The sequence below is a fragment of the Bidens hawaiensis genome, unplaced genomic scaffold, assembly GCF_021521415.1.
Source record: "Bidens hawaiensis isolate Kalapana, Puna unplaced genomic scaffold, B.hawaiensis_p1.1 tig00045389_1, whole genome shotgun sequence".
NCBI lineage: Eukaryota > Viridiplantae > Streptophyta > Magnoliopsida > Asterales > Asteraceae > Bidens > Bidens hawaiensis.
This window is the reverse complement of record NW_027498072.1, coordinates 23,382-41,947: the sequence shown is the minus strand read 5'-3', so window position 1 is coordinate 41,947 and position 18,566 is coordinate 23,382. Positions and strand designations below refer to the sequence as shown.

The 18,566-nt window shown below is 38.3% G+C and overlaps 1 protein-coding gene across 1 annotated transcript; it reads left to right on the top strand.

The window, feature by feature from the left end:
• Positions 1 to 10,295: 10,295 nt before the first annotated feature.
• LOC143595633 (uncharacterized) lies at positions 10,296 to 12,896 on the top strand. Its single transcript, XM_077074605.1, has 5 exons — positions 10,296 to 10,443; positions 10,609 to 11,106; positions 11,207 to 11,338; positions 11,416 to 12,041; positions 12,123 to 12,896. Exons 1-5 carry the CDS (start codon positions 10,314 to 10,316, stop codon positions 12,807 to 12,809), a joined length of 2,073 nt encoding a protein of 690 aa, XP_076930720.1. The 5' UTR covers positions 10,296 to 10,313; the 3' UTR covers positions 12,810 to 12,896.
• Positions 12,897 to 18,566: the final 5,670 nt, after the last annotated feature.

The following is an 18,566-nucleotide window of genomic DNA, read 5'->3' as shown; positions in this document are numbered from 1 at the left end:
TCCTGGTCATTATCATCACCTTCTCCACCAGCTCCTGATCCTCCAGCACCTGATCCTCCAGTACCTGCATAATAAAAATCACTCGACCCATACTGTCAATAACTGCCATACCCCGATCCTCCAACACCAGCTCCATACCCACCAGATCCACCATATCCTCCTCCGTACACATGTCCAGCATCGAACCCAGAACCACCCATGTCAATGCCACCAGTTATAGGCTGTAGCGGCTGCAAAGTACTTGGCAGTGAAATATGCCAGTGATCAAACATGGTTCTGAAATAACCCCGTGACTCATCCCTGTACTCTCTGAACTCGTCCCGATACCCATGCAAATCCTCCCGCATCTGCAACTGCTGCTGAAACATATAATCCAATGTCATGAGTTCGGGGTGCTGCTCCTGTGGTTGCCTTCTCTGTCGTGGCCGGGCGGGTGGCCTCTCTACACGCTGGCCCCGCGAACTACCCTCTGCTCTCAACTCCGCCATCCGCGACGGATCACCATAAGTCATAATGCTCGCTTTTTGAGCATCGTCAAGTGTCACAACCTCAGTATCCGGTCCCTCCGTAAAATACTCGTCCGGATAACGTCCAAATACACCCAACGACTGCGCAATCCTCGTATTCATGGGCCCCAACGCCAACTGAGTCGTGGCCGCACTCGCTCTCCGACAACCCCGATTAAATGAACTTAACAACAATGTAGCCAAATTCACATTCATACCTACAATCATCGACATCAAACATATCAGATCAAGATTATTACATTTATCTTTCCCAGAATGCCGTCCCGTGAACGTAGAAGCAACCACCCTATGTAAATACCGGTGCAGTGGGTCCCAAATCTGTGAAGCAACAACACTACTCGAATGAGCACCATCACCAATCGTCCTCCAAAACGTAGCCAAATCATTCGGCAAGATCCAGTGAGGCTGAGAAGCAGTTGACCCTGTGGTAAACCCCCTAATACTCTCTCGAAACTCGGGAGCCTCAACCTTATGTGGCGCATACAAACCCACAATTACCGCAAACCTGGGCACCGTAAACTGAAACAATTCTCTTCCCAACGAAAAACTAACCGCGTATGGTTCGTCAAAGTATTTCGGATTGTAACTGAAAGTAGAGTAAAAGTCGTAAACCAACTCCTCGTACTGCTTCTCCCCAAAGCTCAAAATATCTCTCCAACGTCCCGGTAACAACCTAGTAAGTCTCGAAACTTGACCAATAGTTTCCAACACCTCCCAATCAAACGTCCGGTGTCGGAATATCTCCAAATCACGAATCTGTCTGAACAACTCATACTCGGGAGTACCAGGTAGAAACCGTAGAATGATGTGGTCCTCATCTTCTCCCCAGTAATATCCTCGACCGCAGCCCCAAAAACCTCTATCTCGGGAACAGCTTATCTGATCGGTGCGCGCGTGTACTGCTGAGAAGTGTTGTCAAACACCTGCTGTTGTTTCGACCGTTTCCTCGACATCTGTAATTACATATATCAAGTAAGTCCATGTTAATTGTCACAACGGGCGACAACCGTATAGCATATCGGTCGCGGTTGCCCCCAAGATTTTAAAGCAGAATACAAATTATTTTTGAATTTTTTTTTTCAACTCAAGATAAAACTTAAAATAGACACACTCCTCAAACCGTTCGTGCAAAACGTTTTACTTTCAAAGAAAAATCCAAATCAAACAAACCAACGAACACTTCCAATTTACTCGTTTCCACAAACCGACAACTTGTTACTTGAAAACTTTTTATTAACCAAAGTGCCGGAAAAATTTCCTTTTATCAAAAACCACACAATCTTACCAATAAACAATCACATTACCGACCCAAAATCACCACTTCTATCAAACTTTTTCAAAACTTCAAATCGACAACTCGCCGGAAAATTATCCTGGTGACAAAAAAAAAACCTTTTGAAAACACTTTTGTTCATCAAAAACTTCATTGCCAATTTCAAAACATAGCCAAAACCTCAATAATCCGGCGAACCCATCACGGAAAATCCGACATCAACTACCCAAGAAATCATTAAACCCATCAATCCCAACCATAAACATACCCAAAAACATGCATTACATACCCATAAACAATCTGTAATGCCCGATTCCAATCCCGAAATAAACCAATTGCAAACAAATGTAAACACATACCTTTCAATCGGGCTAAATGAGAGAAGACAATGGTGGTGATGGTGGTGACCGGCGACGGAGACGACACAGGTGGTGGTGGCCGGATTTTTATATGTGTGGATAGGGTTGAAGATAGAAAAGTGGATGGTGAAAGTGATAGAAAATCTGGATTTTATAAAAAAATTTCATTCAGACCCGAACATCTTCGCGATACGCGAAGATGCAAGTTTGACCGTTGACTTTTGACCATTGACTTTGACTGGCAGTTTGACTTTATCGCGAAGATGCACTTTCCAGAAAACAATTTTTTTATTATTTCAACTCGAAAAATGAATCTTTTGTGTGCTACTTGAGTTGATTTCTTCCGCCACCCGCGTCGGTCGCCACATTCCACTTACTTACGTACATGGGGCTCCCTCTAGCGACGTATGTGCTCGCTTCCCCACACTCGATCCTTGCTCTACACTGCACAATTTGAGGAAAACTATTAGCTAACTAGACTCAATATACAAAAATAAAACTTACAAAATGTCGGGTTGCCTCCCGGTAAGCGCTGAATTGAATGTCTACAGCTCGACATTCCTTGGTTCCTTAATCAATCGAGTATGTTGGCTCGTCTGCCAAAAAGCAAACTTCCGACTCGTGTATCTCTTTGTTTAAATCTGCATCCTCCAAGTAAGGCTTCAATCGATGACCATTCACCACTTGCCTCAGATGATCATCAAAATCTTCAATCTCAACCTCTCCAAACCGATCCCCTTGCACGTCTTCCATCTCATCTTCATCCTTGAATTCATCAAAATCGTCAAATCCCCTCCGCCGATCATACTCGAACTCGACTCTATTGTGCAGTGGTTCAGACCTGATTGAACGATCATCTCTCATTTGATATCTTCTTTGAGCTCTCGGGTTTCGGTTTTGGTGAATGGGTGGGTTGAATGGTGGTAGGTCATGGATTGGTGGGTTTTGTGGAATGTTTTGTGGGACATTTTGTGGAATGGGTTGTTCTTGATTGTGCGGTGGGTTAAGGTTATCGGGTTGAAACATAGGTAGAACCGGGTAGGGGTTATCTTCTTGATAATTCATGTTTTCTTCTTTCGGTCTTGAAGTTTCACCCCTTCTTTGTTTTGCTCAGTTTCTTCTCGCGGCTTTCTCAATCTCGAGATCAAACTGATACACCTCCTTGTCTCGAGCCAACCTCGTATGCATCAACCAAAAAGATTTACTGCACACCACAAACAAGCACAACCCGCGTAAAATCAACGAAAAAAAGAAATTATACTAAAAATATACTAAATTACGCTAATTTAAACTAAACTAAACTAGCACTAAGCGCGTTGAGTCCCCAGCAACGGCGCCATTTTGACGTAGGCTGTCGTGGTCTACTCAAACAATTAATTTTAAGACTTAAATACCTATAATAAGTATGGGTAAGTAAGGTCGTCTGCTCAGGGACTCAAGGAAAGTGCAAGTTTATTTACTAATATGATTATTAAACTAATGCAGACAGACGATGTCAAGCGGTTTTAAGAAAAAGATTTATTAAAACTAATTATTACTTAAAAATGATTTGTAAACAACATTAATGAAAACATTCATTCTAGGTTCAGGTAATGCGACATTCAACTTAATTCCAGATTCACTTGTCTTAATTGCGCAGTAATTACTAGACCTAGTAGTTTGATTGTGATGACAAACAATACCCTAACCGAATTGTTGACACAATTAAACTCGATCTACACAATTACCAATTTATATTTTATAACAACTAATTAGGTAACATGAACCGATGATTATAAGCTCAATGACACAAGAGCCTAACCCTAAGTATTGATGAACAAAACCAAACAAGTGATGCACTAATCAATAATCGCAAATATAAATTGTTTAAAACAATCAAGCAATCAATTAAACAAGATAAAAGCAATAACTCCAATCAAGTTCATAACTTTAAGCATAGCAAATCTGGTCTCAAGAAGAATTACACAAAACCCTAGCCTAGAATGAACAAAGGACTTAGCCGAGCATCGACGTATCAAGTAAACAACTTATCTTTGATGACATACAAACCCGAGATGAAATGAAAGCCTTGGAATGGTGGAAGATCGCCCTAAGCAGCCTCTTTTGCCTCTGAAAGTCGTCTATTACCGAATGGGGAGATTAAAGGGTTTACATAAGGCAAAACCTAAATTTTTGGCCGACTTAAGCATCTTCGCGTATCGCGAAGATGTCCAGGCATGCTTCTTCGCGTATCGCGAAGGACAAAATAGTCGGTTTCCAGATTCTGCAGCTTCGCGTATCGCGAAGCTGCCCTTCTTTGCATCTTCACGTATCGCGAAGATGTAAAATTTCATATTTTTCATTTTTCTTTTCTTGAATGCCTCGTGATGCGTGCACGTCCAATCTCTCACTTCTCGATCTTCGTTCCAAGTCCGTAAATATCCTCGTTAAGCTCCATAGCTTCCAATATCCTGAGAACATCTAAACAATGCTTGAAGTACCAATGTTCATTCATTTATTAAACTAAAATTAACTAATCAACATATAAAATAAACTAACTTTTACCCAACCATCACCACCGTACGCCACCACCACCACCACCGCCCATCACCACCATCAGCCACAACCACCGTCCACTACCACCACCCACCGTCCACATCCACCACCATCACCTTCCAGCATCACCACCACCCATTGTCCACCACTACCACCCACACCGTCCGCCGCCACCACCGTCCACCATCCACCACCACCGTCCATCACCACCACCACCCACCGTCGGCCACAACCGCCGTCCACTACCACCGCCCACCTTCCGCCACCACCCACCACCGCCACCCACCGTCACCGTCCACCACCACCGTCCATCACCACCACCCACCTTCGCCCACCACCACCGTCCACTACTACCACCACCAATGTCCACCCCCCACCACAACCGTCCATCACCACCAGCTGCCATCCACCACCACTGTTCACAACCTACCACAATCGTCCACCAACACTCACTTCCATAGTTCGTACACCACCACTAATCATTTTAGCAGTTTACAGACGTTAAATGGCTTCTATCTAATGTGATATGTATGATAGGTAACTAATTTTCAGCTTATGCAGATGATATCCAGTTTATAAAACAAACAGTGTTATATTTTCAGATTGTAGACCTGCAGACCACATATTCAGTTGCAGACAGTTTTTGTCTTCAAAACACCAAAGTCAAACTAATTTGGATTTTCACTAGCCTACATTTTAACTAACTAAATGATTCACTAACCAAAATTTGCATTTTGACTTATTAACTGACCTAGCATTTTGGATGTTTATTTGATTGACGTGTGTGAATATATATATAAATTTGGATAAAAGTTCCACACAAATCTGGTTTTAAAAATAGGTTTCACCTACAACTAAACCACACACGAAAGGCAAGTGTACCTATCGTTTGTAATAAAGTGTCGGCAAGAACCGAGTGTCAATCCATGGATACGGTAATTTTCTAGTACTAAATCTTTGTAAATAACTAACTGAACAAAGAAATCTTAATTTGAGTTTTAACTAACTAAACTAGCATACAATGAAAACAAAGCAAGTAAAAATACAAGAAACAATCAATCCAACAAGACTACCTAGACACGCATCCACTCTACTAATGTGATAAAATAGCAATGATATGGTAAACATCATGAATCTAAACATAAATACTAGATTACAATCAAGCAACCTAATACTAACAAATAATCATCATGATGGGCTTTCAATCAAGAATTAAACATAGACTAACTTGTTTGTCAAAACAACAAAGTCTCATAATCAAAGGAAAGCTAGCATGAACAACATTCTAACCACCTAAGATTACATTAAATTAGCTAAACTCATGAATTAAACATCAACTTATGACACTTTAACTAGCAAGTCATCACCAAGTCAAGAATCATAACAACACTCATCAATTTTCCAATATCAAGTGTAGGGTTTCATGCTCATCAATAATATTATAACCAAACTAATCTTTACTAGTCATTCCTAACCTAGCAATGTAAACAAAGAAAACATGAATATTCAAAGTTTACAAACAAACATCTAGAACATAGTTTTCCAACATGAATGCCTAAACATTTGTAAGACTAACAAGGTATGCAATTCTAACAAGCATGAACACCATGAATATCAACTCATAACTTCAACATTTCCTTGAAAGAAAACCAAATTACCATAACCATACATAGATAAAATCACAATAGTAAAAGCTTCAACAATGTCTAGATAGTAAAGGTCTTAGCCCATAAGGCTTAATACAACAACAATCAATCTAAAAATAAGCTTACAAAACATGCTCTTAAACATAGAAATGCAAACCAAAATCAAGAAAGGATTGAAGGATGGAATGATGAATCTTATGTTGGTGCACTTGATTGAGAGAAAATCCCCAAGACTCCATACACCAAAAATGAGGATAATGGATGTGTATATATGCTGTCTGGACGTCTGGCACGGGCACTTGCACGGGCTTGCACGACCGTGCCTATTTGTGAAAAGTCAACCATTGGCTTTAATCTGACCAAAAAGTCAGATTTCTCTGTTCTGGCACGGTCATCGACACGGGCCCGCACGGCCGTGCAGGTCATGCACGGGCATCCGCACGACCATGCACGGTCGTGCACTTTTAAATTCTTGCGGCACTGGCTCCGGCACTGGCTAGCATGGTCATGCGGGGTCGGCATTGGCTCCGGCACTGGCAAGCATGGTCGTGCAGGTCTAGCACTGGCAAGCATGGTCATGCAGGTCTGGCAGAATGCTTATTTTGTCCCCGAAACGCCCCTTTTTCATGTTTTCTTTGTCGGGCGGGCGCCCGGACCTGCAAATTCACAAATAACTCAAATAAGTACCTAAAACAATGAATTTGCATGAAGTTCGGGATATATATGAAGGTAATTTGATGTAATAAGATGTACACTTTGTGTTACATCATTGATTTACTAACTAATTAACATGATTAACTAATTAACTAAGCTGCATTTTGACTGATTGGTTGATTAACTAATTGATTAGCATGATTAACTAACATATTTAACCCACATTAACTAACTGATACGATTCACTTGCATACAACCTATGACAAATCTTACTCTTCTAATAAAATAAAATGTTGGTGATGATGTGTCAAACCCATATTCTTCTAAACTTCTAATCTCTACTCTCAATCAATCTAGGTATCCATGGGTTAAACCCATTTTAACAATGGGTTATAATGTTAAAATCGGGTTTCATCTAGGTTAAAAAAATCATTAACGCATACATGTTATCCATCCCTCTCTAGCAGCCGCCGGACATGAAAAAGCATCCCTTTGTCCATCGATCTCGATCTCGATCTCTGTTTCATCATATACTGGAAGGTCTTCTATTGATTATATGAACTTTGTTCTTCGTTATTAGTTTTCAAATCTAAATCATCCAAGCCCTAATCAACTGATTTTATTTATTTTACCTTTAGTTTTGTTCATTTCTTTCAAATAGCTCATTTTATTTATTTTTAACATTTGACAAATTCCGTGTATTACACGGGTTCAAATGCTAGTTTGTTTATAAGTATGGTATATCGGTTTTAAATTTTTAAATAATTCTCCCTATCACATTTTTGTCTCTGTCAGTCCCAAATATATATATATATATATATATATATATATATATATATATATAGAGAGAGAGAGAGAGAGAGAGAGATATCTAGAGAGGGTTCAATAAAAATAAGGAGTTTTCCAGGAATAGTAAGAACCAATAGATTTTTGACATGTGGCATATAACCTATGATGAAAGAATAATTCTAGGAAGCTATGTCGGTTATAAAGATGAAAGAGTAATTTTAGGAAACTATGTCGGCTTTTTGGTAATTTGGTTGATTAACATAATCTAATGGCTATTATTTATTCCTAGTCTTCGTAGGAAACTACTTCTTTTTACTATAATTCTCCTCTCTCTCTCTCTCTCTCTCTCTCTCTCTATATATATATATATATATATATATATATATATTCCCCCTAAAAATCCTATTAACGGGTCACCCTGTTTTGGTTTTGAAAGTCTATTAGATCGATTATAGATTCTTTGGTGTACTGCAGGGAGACGCTATCCAAGCAAACGTACACTACTTAGACAAGGATTACTTTGAAAAAGAAATCAGCCTAATGTCATGCTATGAAATTGACAACTACATTTGCGAACACGCTTTACGAGAAATGAAGTGTAATGATCACCCTGCAACAATAAGATTTGGCACAAATATCATTCTCAATCATGTAAATGATCCACCAGACTTTCCCCAGTTCTACTTCAGGCTATGCGACTACGTACAACCAACTATGCAAATGTGTACACAAAAGGGATCGTCTCACATGTAACAGTAACTCTAATAAGAAATTATTACCCAATACAGAACACGCAGTAATCATACCCAATAACAGACTATGCAGGAAGGCTAGATACAGCAACCCTGGATACGACCTCAAATGGAACGCCAGTGATATAAGGCTGAATATGACGGATATAAGGTACACTCAATTATCAGCTGCTCGTATTCTATAATATATATAGATCTAACATTTACAAAACTATAATTATACGCAGTAAGAGGTTTATGGGATTCATGTTAAAGTTACATCAACCAAAAACACATGTCAATAAACAGACAATGTTAATTAACCATTTTTAACAGAAGAAGAAAACTATTTTCTAAGGTTATTTGGGATCAAAATTTTATTTGCTTAAGTTGCTTTCTAAACATTTTTTAGTTACTTTGATAACTGCTATGTTCGAAATGCAATGCTTAGCAACTTTATTTTAACATGTGCAGGTAAAACCAAGAAACCAAAGTACCAAGACTAGGATAATCAAGACAAATAGCTTTTGCAAAAGTGCAGCTAAGCGGATCCATCAATGCAAGGACATTTTGTAACAACCAACAACCCTAGCTGCATATGCAAATGTAAATACATAACTACTCCATGTACAAGTAGAAATCAATATAACCATCTTCTATAAAGACACATGGAAAATGTTAGTTATAATCTTTCATAAAACCTAACTTTTAAACTGTTGTAGAAAAATACTATAGAAAGATAAACAAACAGCGGCGCAACTCGCCGGCTTACACCTAGTAATAATAGAAGTCTTAATATGTTGGAATTCAATTAAAAAGGAAAAAAGGGGGACATGGTAGTGGAGTTATACCTAGTGAGGACAGGTTGTGTTAGCTTTATGTCACAGGGTCACTAGAGCATTGGGGTGGGGGTATAGGATAAACTTTGCTGCACTAAGAATATCGGAATTAAGTCGTGTTCGATCAACTTATATTAGTGACCAACAATTTTTGTTTTAATTTTTTGATATTTTTTATTAAATGTAACAACATATGTTACATATGTAAAAAAAACAAAACAACAAAAAAACTATGCTACAACGGGTTTTAATAGATTTCTCAACTTAAATGGGTTTTCATTTTATACTTTGCCCACACACACACACATATATATATATATATATGACAGAATTACAGAAATTATTCTTTATTTTTGCATTTAATTTCACTTATTGTTATATATTTTCAAAATTGATCTGTTCTATCATTTAAATTTACAAAGGACAAATGCTGTCGGATTTGTAAACGTAAAGGATAAAACAGATCAATTTTAAAGATAAGAAACAATGAATGAAATTGGGTACAAACGTAAAGAACAATTTCTATAATTCTGTCTAATATATATTTAATCCCTCTTACATGCTTATAGAGTATTTTCTATAAAAAGAAATTAAGCCTAATTATTTATTCAATTATTCATATAATATCACAAGGGTCCTACCATGTACACTTTTCTATACGCCTTGTATATGACTATACAGGACGTATAAACCCCATATAACCCTCCATATGGTTCTGTACGTAGCCCGTATAAGTCCCGGTATAAAACTATACTTGGCGCATAAGGTTGTGTGCGATGTCCCTAAAATAGCCTTAATCAATCTCATGTGGGCCATTATTTAATAATTTTTGAATTCACTGACATAAAGTACAGAACACTAACGTAAGTTTCCAGACAATTTCACAACTGTATAAAGAGTTCACAAATGATATTTAATTACGAAATTACTAGCGTATCTCTCTGTCTCTCTGCCGTAGATATGAAGCAACAGTTATCCTCCATCGATGAGAAGAAACCCGTAAGCAAGCCACAACAAGACGAAGTCGTCGTTCCGGTTGGAACCTCAAGACCACACCAACCGGTTCTACCTAATCCAGATCTACTTACCGGTAATTTCTTTCACTCCTTTTGTAACATCCTGAATCAAGAATTTAGAAAATTGTTACAGAAGAATAAAGTTAGATAATTCTGGGATAAAGTCAGCCACATGAATTGTATAATAAATTGTTAATACATAAGTCAATTAAGGTGACAAGTTCATCAACTGTTTAAAGGTAGCAGAGAGGATTACATCAAGTTTGGTATCCCTCTTTATGAAGCATCAATTAAAGGCGACTGGAACGCTGCTAAAGCCATTCTTGATGTTAAATCGGATTTGGTACGGTATAGCATCACCGAAAATCACGAAACAGCGCTTCATATTGCAGCTTCGGCTAAGAAAACCAAACAAATGCAAAACTTTGTGAAAAAATTGGTGGATTTGATGACAAAACAAGACTTGGAACTGCAAAACAGCAGTTCTAATACCGCCCTCTGTTTAGCGGCTGCCGCTGGAAACGTTGAAATGGTTAAGATTTTGGTGGAAAAGAATCGCGCCTTGTTGGTGATTTCTGGTAGTCAACAAATGATGCCACTCTATATGGCTGCCTTATTTGGAGACCATGCCATGGTGGAATATCTTTATAACGAATCCAAGGAATTGCGTGATGATGGTTGGAACCCTCAGAACCGTGGTTGGCTTCTTCAGAAATGTGTTGAAGCCGAACTGTTTGGTAAGCTTCTTTTTAAATAATAAACTTATATTTTGTATTCTGTTTGTGTTTGCAAGACCATTTGCCTCCCAAAAATGTGATTTTCGTTTTTTTTTTTCAGATATCGCTCTAAGGATAGTGAAAGACCGCCCAGAACTTGCTAGTAATGGGACTGTGCTTGGAGTTTTGGCTAAAAAACCAGACGCGTTTAATGGAACAACATCAAATATGTTTAAAAAAATCATCAACTGGGGTATGCACAAATATATTTCTTTATATTTCACTGTTTTAAGCGTATCTTTTTTCATTATTTTCTATTGTATTTTGCAGCTTTTGGACAGGGTTCAAATGCGTGGATGCCGAAAAAGGATACTGAAGCATTGCAGTTACTAAGAATAGTTTGGGAAAATATTGCAAGAAAGCCTAAGAAAGAAATTGATGACATAATTCGAGGGCCGCCTGATCCCATTAAGAAAGATGAGAGGCTACCATACAACAAGGAAGATCAAAAGTTGCACCTTCTAAAACTCATTTCTGAAAACATTGCCAAAATGCCTGTGGAAATTCAGAAACTAACCGCAGGGACTTCTGAGAAAATGACAAGAGCGCCGACGATGGGAAATGCACGAAAAACGTACTCTTCGCGTATACTATTTATTGCTGCAGAGATGGGTAATACAATGTTTATTGTTGAGCTTATCCGACTATATCCCGATTTAATATGGAAGGTTAATGATAATAACCTAAGTATATTTCACATTGCTGTCAAACATCGTCACGAGGGGATCTATAACTTGTTGTATGAGATAGGATCAATGAAGGATTTGATTACACCTTTAAGAGATGAAAATGACAACAATATGTTGCATTTAGTTGGCAAAAGCGCGAATAATGACAGGCTTGAGGATATATCTGGAGTTGCTTTTCAGATGCAACGAGAACTATTATGGTTTAAGGTACGTAGTCGAGTGGTTTTTCTTATTTTTTTATATTGTTTTATTGTTCTTTTGTATTTAAATTTTGTTTTTGTTTCTTAGGAGGTGGAGGCTATGATCCCGCCCTCTTATAGAGAACGAAGGAACAAAGATGGTCTGACACCACACGAGTTATTCACCAAAGAACACAAAGATCTAGTCTCGCATGGTGAGAAGTGGATGAAAGGAACAGCTAGTCATTGTATGGTGGTTGCGGCCCTTATTGCCACCATAGTATTTGCTGCTGCTTTCACAGTACCAGGCGGATACAGCCAAGGCCGCCCGAATAAATCTGATGGTATCCCTATCTTCCATTCTCAAGCAACTTTTATGGTCTTTGTGATGGCAGACTCCATTTCTCTATTCACGTCTACCGCCTCAATTCTTATGTTCTTATCCATCCTCACGTCTCGTTATGCGCAACGTGATTTCCTGCAATCATTACCTAAAAAGCTAATGTTGGGTCTGGTAATACTTTTTCTCTCTATAATAACCATGACCATCGCTTTTAGTGTGAGCTTTTACTTGCTTTACAAGAACGGTTTGATATGGTTGCCGATCATTATTAGCATGTTTGCCGTGATGCCAATCTTCCTATTTATTTGGCTGCAATATCATCGTATAGCCGATGTTGGTCGATCAATGTACTATTCGAGGTACCTCTTTAAGCCAAAGAACCTTGTCCTTTACCGCGAAAACCCAAAGCCCAACACAAGTCGATGGTTTACATCCTTGTGGTCTCGTAAATAGAGTTAGATTTGTTTATATACAGATGTTCTAAATTTGCGTTAGTGTGTTATATTTTATCTACTAATTGCGGAAGTTTTCGTTAAAATATGATGCATGACTATTGCTCTTGAGATAAAGATTTAGACACTATGGGTGGTAGTTCATCTGCCTCGGGTTTGTAATTGTTCAAGTATATCATAGAGGATATGAAATGTGCATTTTGGCAAGTAACTAGATATCACACATCACACCCTTGTGTATATAACTGCAAGAAAAAGAGGCATTTTTCTATGACTGATTTGTAGAAAATTTGTTGGAAAACCCCCTTTCTAACAATTTTCCAATAAAAAAGTTGGGTTGGAAAAGCACACGCTTAAAAATCGTTTCAACCATTTTCCTACAGCTCTCCTTACAAAATTGCTACAAAAATATAGCGTTGCAAACTTACTACAACTTTCATGCAAAAACTATTTTTTGATTTGCAACAGCATTACAACAAAGTTTTTCTAACAATAGATTAAGACAAAACATCAAAACTAGTCCTTTATGTTTGCACGGTTTTTCAATGGTTGTCTTTTCGCAAACTTAATGACAAAAAACATCCTTTATGCTTTAAAACTCTATCATGTTATGTCCTTTGACACTAACCCAGTTAAATTTTTTCGTTAAATCCGGTAATGTGCAAGGCACATGAGGGTAGTTTTGTAATTCACCTATATATTTATTAATTAAACTAAAAAAATAAAAATATATATAACCCCCCCCCCCCCCCCTCTCTCCCTCTTTCCTCTCCTTTACACACTCTCTCTCTCTCTCTTTCTATCTCCCGATGCACAAACCGTATCCCACAACCACGGCCAACACCATTTCCGGCAACCTTTAACACCACCACCTGAAACCGCCACTTCCATCACCAACCCTTTACCCTCTTCTTCCCCGTCATCGAAGCCTAACTCTACCACAATCGAAACCCTAGATCTATGTTAGGACAAATCAAACTCAACCACAATCGAAACCCTATTTTGAATCGATGCTAGTTTGTTTTTTTTCTGGTCATGGCGTCGTGGTTGTAGGTTGAGACGGAGCTGGCAGACACGGTGGTTGCCATGGTTGCAGGTGGAGGCGGAGCCGAAGGTGGTTGCAGGTGGAGGCGCAACTTGAAAAAATTATAACCGAGCTTCATCCTTTAAAAACTAACTGAGCTTCTTGTATTTGGGGACAAAGATGAAGTAGTCGTCTGCGTGGGTTTTGTCGAGAAGCGTACGGCAATGGTGGTGGGTTGCAACGGCTGTGATGGTGTTGTTGGTGGTGTCGGCAGAAGGTGGTGGGCAGTGGCAGTGGCAGCGGTCAGCAAGAGGCGGTGGTGATTGGTTGGTGGTGGCGGTGGATATTACAGAGAGAAGGAAGATGGGTTGGTGGTGATGGTAGGGTTAAGTGTTTTCTTTTTTTTTTTAAGTGTTTTTATTATTTAAGTTTATTTATTTAAAGTTCAAATTGTTAAACTAATTACACAAATAACCTCTCAAGGGGTAAAAAGACCAATTTGCTCTCACATGAGGTGCACATGACTGACTTTAACGAAAAAAATTAATGGAGTTAGTGCCAAAGGACGTAATGTGATAGGAATTTGAAACATAACGTATACGATATGCCATTTGTTCCGCTAAAAGACTGAAAAAACATTCAAACATAAAAGACGTCTTTTGCAGTTTTGTCATAGATTAATGTGTTGAAACCTATATCGATTGACTTTAGTCACAAGCAAAAACTAATGAAAGTTTCTTTAAAATTGTAACAAAACCCAAACAGAACCATGAGCAGATCATCACACAATATGCAATGCAACAATGAGAATTTGTGATGTTAATTCACATTATTAAAAATGAGATCAATCGAAAACGAAGTGATATGAGTAGAACTTACCAATTTTTGCGCTTAGAGTTTGAATGATGGTGCGAGTCCAGAGATAGAAATTGTTGATCCATTTGAAGTAGAAGACATTGAAAGCGAGCATTGTATATTCACCTTTAGAAGAGGGTATGGGAGCATGAAAGTGTTATCGTGGTCCAACGGTCTAGAAATCACCGATGTGGACTTTGGATGCAATCGTGGTGGAAAACACAAATATAAGGCCCTGATTAGAAGCTTGTAGGGAGGTACGATGCGGCAAGTGATTCTTGGAAGCTGGATGTAAAAGACGAGACACACAACCACGATCCCGTTAGCTTTAAGGAGGGCACGCGTATCTTAGGAAAATGTCCAACAAGCAACTTGATCTGGTTGCGACGTTACACTGGCAAGGCGCAAAGGCAGGCAAAATTCATACAGCCGTACGAGAACCGTAACGATAGCAGATGCATTAGGAAGGGTGTATACCACACTATAAGGAAGATTAAAGATGAAATTAAATTGCCTAGACCCCGATGTATACCACACAAGAACCGTTTAACTCAGTTCCGAACTGAACCATTAAAATACGATTCGGTTCTGGTTCTTATATTTAGCATTTAACGGTTCTGGTTCGGTTCTCACAGTTCTGAACTGTTGCACAGCCTACTTAAAAGCTTGTCTGTTAATATTCGGTTCGCTAAGGATTTCAAGATCTAGCTAAACCAAAATTTACAAATAGATAAAGATTCAAGCTTTATCCTAAACGAGCTAGATCTAGATGATGATGATGACGATGACGATGATGATGATGATGACGATGACGATGACGACGAGGATGACGACGATGATGACGATGATGATGATGATCGTTTAGAAAGAAAAGAAATGGGAGCAGCAGAAAATAATATAAGGAGTTAGATGGAAAGTATACCATCCGAACGTCTTGGTGGAGTGGTTAAAGTTCTGGAGTTGGAAAGCATGGATGCGGGGACGAACCCTGAACATCGCACAATTATTTTTTTGCGAAAGCGAACTGCTGATCCCAAGCCCAGATCCGAACACCATAACACAAACCTGAACGTCGATCCACGAACACCCAGATTCGAACCTCGAGCACCCTGACCCGAACCCGATCACCTAATATAACCCGAACCCGAACCGGATCCGAACACCGAACAACTGGGCTTGCTCAAGCCCATTAGAAAGAAAAAGGGAGTTGGGTCAGGAATTTAAAATAGTGAATTGGGCCTGCCAAGATCTAATCCAAAGTTAAATCAATTATGTTTTGGGCCTGACTTACGGATAATCCGTAATAGACCAAAAAAACTGAACTAACCAACCTCGTCAACCTAATAAGTCTTGTAACTAAACCTAAATTTTATAAATTAATGAGGCACGGTTAGCCCGGATAGTAAAAGAAATAATTAATAAATAAAATTAAATATAAGGAAAATGGAATTAGAAATTTTTAAATAACAAGGTTTGTTACCTAAGACTAACTTAGCTAACCCTGTTAGCTTGATTAAGTAAGTCTAGCTACCTCCATTAATTAAGGTAACCTCGTTAGATCAATTAAAACCTAACAAACCGACCTAGTTTATCAAGCGAGCTGAGTTAACCTTGTTAACATGGTTAACTTAATTTGCTAGCTTGGTTAGTTTTGTTAGTCAATTATAGAGTTAATTAACGCATGTATGTGTTAAAACAGTTAGTCGTGCTCAGTTAAAGAAGAAGATTAAAGTTAATTCAGAATGCTTAAGGATCCAACTAAGTTCTAACCCCCTATTTTTCTTTAAACATTTTTAGGGCTGTATGCATACTCTTATATGAAAGAATTGAACCACCGAATGTGAACATGAAAGAAGCAGAACAACAATTTGCTTTTGTGTGCGCATTTATGACATCGTATGAACAATTAGTGGGAAGCAAGATAGCCACTAGTGAACTGACAGACGAGGACTACGATCAGATAGACCCGGATGATCTGGAGCTGATGGATCTCAAGTGGAATATGGCTATGATATGATTTGGAGCTGAAAGAATTGATATTCGAAGAATATCTTGTAAGAACGTGTGTATATATTAATATATATATATATATGAATGTTAGTTGATAGAATAGAAAGAGTTAGGGAGCAAGCCCTACTAATACAGTAATACTTTTGTAGAATGTGTATATGAATGTGAAAGTGTAGGAATGTTATTTAAAGAAGAATGGGCGCATGTTCATGTGTTGAGCTTCGGGCCTCATGCATGAATAATAAGTTAGGATGGCAAATCCCTCTAACTTTGTATGGCTTGATTATGAGCAAGAATAGGAGGCGACGGCTCGGTTTTGGGAAAGAATAGGAGGCTCGGTTATGAGCAAGAACATACGACTTGGTTATGAGCAAGAATAGGAGGCTTGGTTATAAGCAAGAATAGACGGTTCGGCTATGAGCAAGAATAGAAGCCTCGATTATGGCAAGCATGTATGAGCCTAGTTATGGAATGATTGATAGACAGACATAGAGAAAGTAAATAATGAATGAGAAAGGTTATGTTATATATGAATGTTCGAAAGATGTGATTTATTTATAAATCGTATGTTATGAAAAGAAAGAAACGTTACAACTCACTCAGCGTGTAGCTGACTTTTAGTATGCATGCAGATACATTGATGACGTGACGAGCTTGAGGTGTGTACAAGGCTATCCATATTGAAGATCTAGTTAGATTGGCTGTAGAATGAAGTTAAATGTAAAAGTTTTAGTTTCTGCTGCAAATTGTATATGCTTCCGTTGTTGCAAACTGTGTTTATGAGTAAATCCAACGTCCAAGTATGACACCCGGTTTCGACGCCTTACAAGTTGGTATCAGAGAAAAAGTTTGAGAGATTTAAGCATCCTTACATGCTTATACTCAAACAGAGAATGAGACCGAAGAAGAATGACAATATGGATAGCCACATGCCACTCAAGCAAGCTCGCGAATAGTAGATGCGGTTGAATCTTCTGATAGAATATGATTAGAGTATGAGAGAAAGTATATGTTAAAGTACATGAATAAAATTCATGTGTTATTACGAATGATTTGATATAAATTAATGTAAATGCTAGCTTAATCGTTGGATATAAGTATACATGTGAATGTTTATAGTATGATTGTATGATTAATGCAAGTAAGTTATAGAATCTAGCACAAGTGTGATCACAAAAGGAAGTATGTGGGACAAGGGGAGTAACGTGATTAGTTATGTCACACCTAGCTTTGAGGGCCTAGACGTATGACCAATAGTAGGTAACTGTTTTGTAAATATATCAGAGTTGTGTTCTTTTAGCGGAAGTCTTTTAAAATATTCTTTTATAAAATGTCAGGATTTAAATACCCGTTTGATAATACAAAACATATTTGAAAAAAACTAATTTACATTATTCATAATTCCAAAATCTGAGCCATCAAATAACGTCTAATGACTATATTTCCAATCTTCTATCTTGTCTTGCTTGTCGGACCTAATCTTTCTAATGTACTGTAAAATGGGTTGGAAAAATATGTCAGCGACATGCTAGTGATATGTTGACTTTAAAACATTTTCTGAAATATTGTTACAACACAAATATAGTTTTCTGTACAGCTCAGCAGGGCTCCTACTTTGTCCCTGGGGCGTACCACTAACATACACACACAAATCAACAGTATCTCCAGAAATTGCGCCCATATGGAGATATGGTTTGAGACTGACGCATAGCATGCCTGTTACTTGTCAATTATTTTTGGATCCAGACACATGTGCATTTTAGTCTGAGTGCTTTTATTTTCTATCTTGTGTTATAATGTTTTATGGGTGTTTTCAAGCTCTTCAAGATAAACGATGTATTTATCTTTTGCTCTAAGACAAATAACTTA

Bases quoted from the DNA above. Each gene is read 5' to 3' on its own strand.
- LOC143595633 (XM_077074605.1), top strand. From the start codon at position 10,314: ATGAAGCAACAGTTATCCTCCATCGATGAGAAGAAACCCGTAAGCAAG. The intron at 10,444-10,608 runs GTAATTTCTTTC...AACTGTTTAAAG, and splicing joins TAATCCAGATCTACTTACCG to GTAGCAGAGAGGATTACATC. The intron at 12,042-12,122 runs GTACGTAGTCGA...TTTGTTTCTTAG, and splicing joins GAGAACTATTATGGTTTAAG to GAGGTGGAGGCTATGATCCC.